This window comes from Atta colombica, unplaced genomic scaffold (genome assembly GCF_001594045.1).
Source record: "Atta colombica isolate Treedump-2 unplaced genomic scaffold, Acol1.0 scaffold219, whole genome shotgun sequence".
NCBI lineage: Eukaryota > Metazoa > Arthropoda > Insecta > Hymenoptera > Formicidae > Atta > Atta colombica.
Genome location: NW_017259315.1, coordinates 128,324 through 136,848, shown reverse-complemented (window position 1 = coordinate 136,848; position 8,525 = coordinate 128,324). Strand labels below are relative to the sequence as shown.

At 30.6% G+C, this 8,525-nt stretch overlaps 1 protein-coding gene across 1 annotated transcript in view; it reads left to right on the top strand.

Moving 5' to 3' along the window:
* LOC108687826 (solute carrier family 41 member 1-like) overlaps window positions 1-8,525 on the top strand; it is a 12,274-nt gene that overhangs the window by 3,351 nt on the left and 398 nt on the right. Inside the window, exons 2-6 of the mRNA XM_018193812.1 lie at window positions 6,600-7,026; window positions 7,382-7,853; window positions 7,914-8,061; window positions 8,138-8,340; window positions 8,414-8,520. Coding sequence (XP_018049301.1) covers window positions 6,637-7,026; window positions 7,382-7,853; window positions 7,914-8,061; window positions 8,138-8,340; window positions 8,414-8,520 — 1,320 coding nt within the window. The 5' untranslated portion in view covers window positions 6,600-6,636. The remainder of the gene's footprint in view (window positions 1-6,599; window positions 7,027-7,381; window positions 7,854-7,913; window positions 8,062-8,137; window positions 8,341-8,413; window positions 8,521-8,525) is intronic.

Sequence of the window (8,525 nt, the reverse complement as noted above, 5' to 3'; positions counted from 1 at the left end):
AAAAAAATCCCCCCCCCCCCAAAAAAAAATAAGTCACAATAATCACGGATAAATTGAAACGTTATCGTAAAATTATCAAAAGATGACAATGATATTACATTGACTGCTTTCCTTATAGGAGGTACAATCGAATGTCCATTCTGACCTTCTTGATATGCAATGAATAACAAAAATAAAACGACATTTATATCGATTGTGTTTCCTAAAAGAAAAGCAACGATTATTATCTTTATCTGTAAATGTTCATAACAGTGTCAAAGTGCAATTTCACAGTTTCATAATGATATCACACCTGCGATATCATATCTGTTACAAAATGAACATTGATACGTTATCAATTTTAAATTTATTTTATTATTTATTATAAATAATTATTATTTATTATAAATAAATTTTATTAAATTTATTTATGTCGCATACAATATATACTCCAACATATTTCAATATGTTTCTACCATAACTCCTACCACTCCAACGTATTCATTGGAGTAAGAGCATGTTGAAGCACGTCAAAACATATTGGAGCATAAGACAGACTTCGTGTCTGTCATGATATTCTGACTTCATTATTTTGCTAAAGAGGATAAAATGTATAAACGCTTCTTTTATATTTTGTTGTCTCAATTTTCGCTTTCTAAAAGTTTCGTTTATGTTTCTATCACTCTCCAGCTCTTACGTTCGACTTATAATCCAATTTTTATTTTCATCAAGGATACGCTTTGAAGCGTTTGTAGCATCGTTGATTGTACCTTTGGTGAAAATAAAAATTGGAGCGTTTTTTAATTGGTCAGTAAAATTCTTTCTTCTAATTGGTTCATCAAATGCTTCAAAGCTTTTGTAGCGAGACTTTGGCTGCGTTTCGTTTTACGCATGATGCGCATGCTGCATTATTTATCCTTGTTATTCACCGAATGTTAAACAAGAATAAATGATGCATCATGCGCATCATGCGTGAAACGGAACGCAGCCTTTGACACAGCCCAAGATGGCACCATCTTTCACTGGCGGGAAGTACATGCATCTCAAAATATCAGCGGCATCGAAAATCATTATTGCTTCTGTTAGATCATTCCATTCATTATTTATCGTACGTTTCATAAACAAGAATGTTTCAAGCGCATGAAAAAAACTTGGCCCAGTGCAATTATATCGCTCTTAATACACACTTTAATCCACATATCAGTTACGTACCTTTTGACATACGATGATCGTTCACTTGCAGCCCAGCCGACAATGATTATTCATTACCCTCTGTCTCAGCTAGCCATGCCATGCCGGTTTCCTACATCATTCCTACATCCTTTCAGTTTGTCTCAACATCTGCTCCATTTGAACATTTGCATTTCAACAAATCTACGTGATTTCTATACGAAAATTCGGGAAAGATACCGCGCACGCGAACACGATCGCGACGGCTTGGATCACCGTTCGAGAATCGCAAGCGGCCGGCCGATTCGATAGTATCGAACTTCATCCAACTCGGCGACAATTTCACTCAACACTGCGCATAATTATTGAATTGACGTAGATATGCAGCGTACTTCACGTTGTATGTTTGTCAGTGAATTAGAATTGATCAGAATGATTAGAATTACTCGGTGAACGGGGGACCTTTTGTTTCTTCTCGAGAAATCCGGAATTATCTTAGATATTGTACGCGGAAGTATTGCTCTTATGATCAGCCGATGGACCAACACGCGAAGAAAAATCGTGTATTCGAGGTACGTGGCACTTTGAGGTTATAGTGGCCGGGCTATGAGCAGCTGTCAGGCAACTGTGCGAGCGAAGAGGAATCTGCTCCTTTGTTGAAACGAAGATAAAAATTTACTTCTATAAATTAAGCGTCCTAAAAGCACGGTTGTCTAATGAGGATTTGCAGGCGAAATCACAAAATGTATTTATATATCGTGCGACTTTTAGGATTCGCTACGCAGAGGTTATACATTTTTCATAATGCGAACATTTCAATGCAAAAACTAATCGCGATGTTTTAAGTGCATTAAAAATAAATTGAAGTATTATATAGAGTTTTTTGAAATATTAGATATTGGAAGGATCTTTTTTCTGACGAAACTGAAGTAAAACAATGGATCAATAGTTAATGGAAATATGACGATAAATAGTATTGCATAATTTAAAATTTTAGCCGTCTAGCAAACGAGAATGAATTGAAATGAATTGAAATGAATTCAGATTTTTAGAAATATTGATTCACGAATATTAAAATGAATGCTTTTCAATCCTGAATGAATTTTTATTCGTTTATAGGAATTGCGTGAAGCATATCTCTATGCTTTTCAATCTAAAAATAATATTAGCTTTTTCTATGCACACACAACACACACATTGTGAATACTGTTCAATTCAAAATTTTGAATAGGAAATGCAGTTTTTCAATCCAATTGCATCCAATTGAATCTAATTAAATCCAATTGAATCCAATTAAATCCAAAAAAAGTATTTACTATTTAAAAATACGCATTCGGATAGAAAAAAATTTTAATCTATTTTAATCCATTCTCGTTTACTGAGCGATTTTAGCAAAATATTAGGTAACTTTGATGATAAATTTAGGGGAAATAATCGAATATATTTAAAATATTGTGAGAGACAATTAAATCGAAAATCTATTCCTTACTTTTATGAATCTTTTTATTTGCAAATAACTTTTTATTTATTTGTTATGATGCGTAACTATTATCAAATATTTTCTAACAAGAGATGTAGATGACACAGTGTAATAATAATAATCATTACATCTTTATTGTTTGGCAATTAAATTAAACAAAGCTGAAATGATCATTATATTAAGGACATAGCACAAAAATTTAAGTAACAAAACTTAAGCAGTAAGCAAATTGGCTTACAATAGAGACCATAAAATCGTAATTAAATTAGAGATTGGATTCGAATTTAATCAATGCCTGTTTCTACAATGTAGTTTAATTTTAATCTTGGTTTAATTTATTCTTCATCTTTTTCTAATTCTTAAAACTGAAAAAGACTGAAGAATTAGTTGAACCAGGATTAAAATTAAACTACATTAATAGAAACAGGCACAAAAAAATACTGAACTTTGATGAACTTTACTTCGATTGGTTAAATTCCAATATAATCCCAATCTTTAGTCAGAGAGCCATGACACACAAAAAACTTAAGCAGTAAGACATAAGTAATAGCAAATCCAACATCATGATTTTCTTACACCTTACATCTTACTATTAAAAGTTTTTCTATGTGCCTTACACTATATCTTGTACTGAAACCAATTAAACACAATTATTGTGTTGGGTTTATTTTTTCTTTTTTTTTTCTTCAATGTAAAAAGAAAAATGAATTTTACAAAAAGTCTAGCTAAAAAGAATGAACTTGTAGGCTACATTCATACTATCAGCTGTTGTGTCCTTGTTTTACGTATAATGAATGATAAACACAAAATAGCTCTGATAACATATTTTTCAAACACAAAATAGCTAGTGAGCGTCCAATGTGATTTTTTTATTAGAAATTTATTTTTATTTGATCTCAGTAAGTAAATTCTTTATTATATATTTATAGTTGGAGAACTATTGTATACTCTTTATACTTAAAGTGAAATAAATATATGTTTGACATTTAATAAGAACAGAAATTAAAATTCTGTAATTTAGCAGTAAAAACAAATCTTATGATTGGTTTTTACACCCAAAATCTGTTAGTATATATATTTTATACTTAAAGTGAAATAAATATTTGTTTAAAATTTGGCAAAAACAAGAAGGAAAGTTTTAGTGTAAGTTCAGCAACAATAAAAAACAAATCTTTAAAAATAAAAAATTAAGGACGAGAATTATAGAAAGAACTTTCTCATTAAAAACTGCTTTTTCTGCCTGATGCAGCCATATTCTATCTGTTTTCCTTGTAATGTATGATAAGGAGCACTCCAGAGATATTTATACTAAAAAAAATCAAAATATATATATAATAAGACTCGTGATATGGACAAAATAATAGTGTACAATAAACGACAAACACGATCAGTAACTAGAGCGTATTAATATCTAAATTTTATTATTAATTTATTATTGTAGTACTGAAGTAATGTTCAATAATAAAAATAAGCTTGTTTTTTTTAATTAAACTTCTTTTTTTTTCTCTTCATTTTTAGAGAAAAAAAGTAAAAGATGAACCGTACAAAAAGTTCAGCTAAAAAGAACATGCCTATAATTGTATATTTCGGCTCTCTCTTCCAATCATCTTCAGCATGTGTATCTTAAGATTATATACAAGAATGCATCTTACTGTGAACCACAAAGTGGTATGCTCCATTGAAGATATCATAATTACAAAAACTTGGTATTAATATAATAGATCATTTATCTGTTTTTTTATTATTTTTATTTTGATTATGTTTTTAATCTGTTTTTAATCTATTGATTCTATATGCGTTCACCTTGCTTACTGTATTTAAATTTCTAACTATTTTTAATATTAAAACCAAATTAATTTATTTGCAGTGGAAATTATATCCACTATTGATACATAACAACCTTTATGATTTTGATATATCTTCAATGAAACAGTATTTCGCTTTGTAATCCATAATAAAATACACACTTTGACACAATTTTGTTAATACATGCAGAAGATGATTTGAAGAGAAAGCCGAAACATACAATTATATTTTTATTATTGAACTAATTTGTTATTAATTTATTACTGCGTTTTAATTCTCGCGTGTGACTTGTATGTGCGATTTGTCGTATACTATTGTTTTAAAAAATTAAAAGTCTTGAAGCTGTTTTATAATACAATTTTATATTTTACTCAATGTAAATGAACATTCTTCTAAGCCTCTTGCTAGAAATGTATAATCTCTTCTGCATATATCCATATGTGAGATTTAATGATGATATCAAATGACCTATTAAAATAAGATTTTCATATCAAAAATATTCTGTGCAATTGCCTTCGTTAAGAGAGACGATTTAAATAAAATCTAGACTTCTGTGTGGATCCTTGGCACCAGATCTTTGGCACAAAGAGCAGGCACGTAACTCCTTATACTATAATTGTTATACAACTTTTATATTATTCATATCAATAAATATTTAGAAAAAAAAGCATTCATAAATATTATTTTGAGACAAGTAATAAATTTCTTTTCAAAGTAATATAAATAAAAGTTTACGACATGAAAATTAAATTGTATTTTTTGTTCATTAATTGAAATGTGTTAGTTTTTTTCTAATAATAAGTTTGTAGTTTCTTGTCAGATAGAGATGTACTCTTCTGCATACATCCGCAAATATGTATATAGGATCTATAGTTTTAACTGATTCGAGACGGTCTGCTAGAAGAGGTCACAATGGCAATTGTTATAATGGCAAATACTCTCTCAGTGGTTTACCATTGTCTTCCGAGAGATGATCAAATAAAATCTGACATAGTGTCTGGATGGATCTTCTAATCTCTCGAATCTTTGGCACAAAGAGCAAATACGCTTTCTAACATGAATTTTAAGGAAATACAGTTTTACGTGAATGAAATATTGATTTGTGAAACATACAAAATTTTTTACAACTATCTGAACGTAAAATGATTATTATGTACATTGCGGAACTTTGATAATATTATATGTAATAAGTAATCTTACGTGATAAAAGATTACTGAATAGTCTTTATAAAATTATATTATTTTATTTTATAAATATTTTTATATTAATCTTTTTTAAATTATTATCTGTTATTTTTATATAATTTAAAAATACTTTAAAGACAAATTATTGATCAAGATTTATAATGAAAGAGAGCAATTTTTGAATATTATATTAATAAATTAATTAGATTTAAAATTCCCTCGTGTGTTATTAATTCACAAGAAAATTTACAGAGTATTTATAAAAATTTAGTAATTCTTTATAAAAATGTATTAAAAAGTAATTTAACTCATACGTCATTACTGCAATCTCCTTTTCTCGCGAAATTGTATTATATAAATATATTATAAGATTATTTTAAAATTATAATAACATCATTAAGAGATAGATAACGGTCATATAAGACTCGGTGAAATAAAAAAAAAAGAAAGAAGAGAGTTAGAAGCTTGCAAAACCAACGGTGGGTCTAAATTAGATCCAATTCTAAAAACAGGCTAGAACAAACGTGACGAAACGTAGCTTTCGCTTACGTAGCTTTCGCTTACGTAGCTCTAATTACACGCTCAAGTTTTCATCTTAAATAATAGACTATATACGACACCTAAGTATTGTAAGAAAATGAATTTGCCATCTTGCTAGCAATATGGATTATCCTTAATGAAAATTTTAATAAACTTTCTGTCAACTTTTTTCTTTATTCAGATTTATTAAATTTTTATTAACGTTAGACTAAAAATACATTATAAGAAGTGGTACATATTATTCTCATCAAACGAACAATTAATCTCAAGTATATTTTTTACCGACAAATCTAAATTACCTCTCCAATTCTGCGGATCTACTGATAATATCCAATTTATAAATTAAATATCAGACATGCGTGAAATTTAAATAATTTTTTAAAAAATTTGCAGATATTTTTTTAGTTGCTCTAACGAATCATTCGGTTTTTTATCACAGTATTGGCCGGTGATTCGCAAAAGGAAAGCTAACGAGGATGAGCCATGCGAAGGTACAAGAAAACCGTTTTGGGCACAATAAACTCCGTCGCAGGCAATTAGGAAAAAGCAGCTCACCACCGAATAAAATGGTGGGACTAGGCAGCGACGAGCTATTTATTTCGACCATTACTGATATCAATAATATGGAATTGGAAATCAACTCTGAAGACGAGAGCGATGAAAACGAAAAGGGTGATATACAACGATTGATACCATTAGACAGCGAGAGTGTCGTATTTAGCAGCGGAAAAAAGGACAATCAAAGGAATGAGATAGAAAATGCGGATGATGAAACCGTCTGGTCTATATCCATCCAGATGTTTATACCTTTCCTACTTGCCGGCTTCGGCATGGTTGCTGCTAGTTTGTTGCTAGATGTGGTACAGGTATTAAAAATTGATTCTTGTTTTTTTCTGCCAATGTAGATTAATTTTAATAATCTCTATTTAACGTGTCTCCTTCTAAGTTAAATCTAAAAAAAAATTTTTAAAGTAAATTAAATTAAGATTAAAGATTAATCTATATCGATTAAAATGGCATATCGCAATCATATTTTTTTAGAAATTCTGAAGTAGAAAATAAATAAGATACAATGTTATCACTTGTTTCTCTTTACTAATAATAAAAATTTTTATCACGTTTTCTCTCTCAAGAACTAATTATGAACAACTTACAAACTATTTTCTAGTGCATATTCAAGAATAATAAATCTAATTTCATGAATGAAACGTTGAATTTTAGCATTGGCCAGTGTATCAAGTAGTATCCGAAGTATACATATTAGTTCCTGCACTACTGGGTTTGAAAGGAAACCTGGAGATGACATTGGCTTCTAGATTGTCGACCCAAGCTAATCTGGGTCAAATGGATACGACGAAACAACAATGGACATTGGTTATGGGAAATTTAGCTTTAATCCAATGTCAGGCTATGGTAGTTGGTTTGCTGGCATCCTTGGCAGCTGTGATCCTTGGTTGGATTCCGGAAGCTCATTTCGATATTCATCATGGACTCTTATTGTGCGCCAGTGCCTTGATCACCGCTTCCGTAGCCAGTTTCGTCCTGGGCCTCGTGATGGTTGCAGTCATACTATTGTCGCGACGAATGAACATCAATCCTGACAATGTCGCTACGCCGATCGCGGCTTCCTTAGGAGATCTAACTACTTTAGCTCTTTTATCCTGGATCGCTTCTATATTATATAAAGCAATAGGTATAAATGATTGTTTTCCGTATTATACTTATTTGATTAAAAAATCGACGAATTTTTTAGGTAGCGCTCCGTGGGCAGCTCCATTATTGATAGCATATTGTGTATTTATAACTCCTGTATGGGGGTACATAGCAGCTAGAAATCCATTTACTAAAGAAGTATTGGATTACGGCTGGACGCCTGTGATATCTGCGATGTTAATTAGCAGGTAATTATTTTTCTTGCACATTTTATAAAAATTTCATGAAGTGAATGCGCGTATCAACGAATAACATTGATTTTAGTCTTGGTGGACTGATTTTGGATTACACCATATCAAGCTACAAGGGTATAGCCGTTTTTCAATTAGTAATTAATGGCGTTGGAGGAAACTTGGTTGCTGTTCAAGCCAGTAGAATATCGACGTCCCTACATAAAGATTATCACACGGGTGTTCAAAAAACTCTCAACATTTGCATTAGTCCATTCCATGCATTTTTTGCTAAAGGTGAGTTTACTATAAATTTTTGCACAAAATATAATTATATGGTCGTGAATTTGTAACAAGAAATTTTTAACAGGAGGACACGCAAGAACAGCTAGAGTATTGCTAATGATGGTGATACCAGGGCACTTAATTTTTAGTTACACGATTAGTTACCTTCAGGCGGGGCATACCTCATTCACACCTAT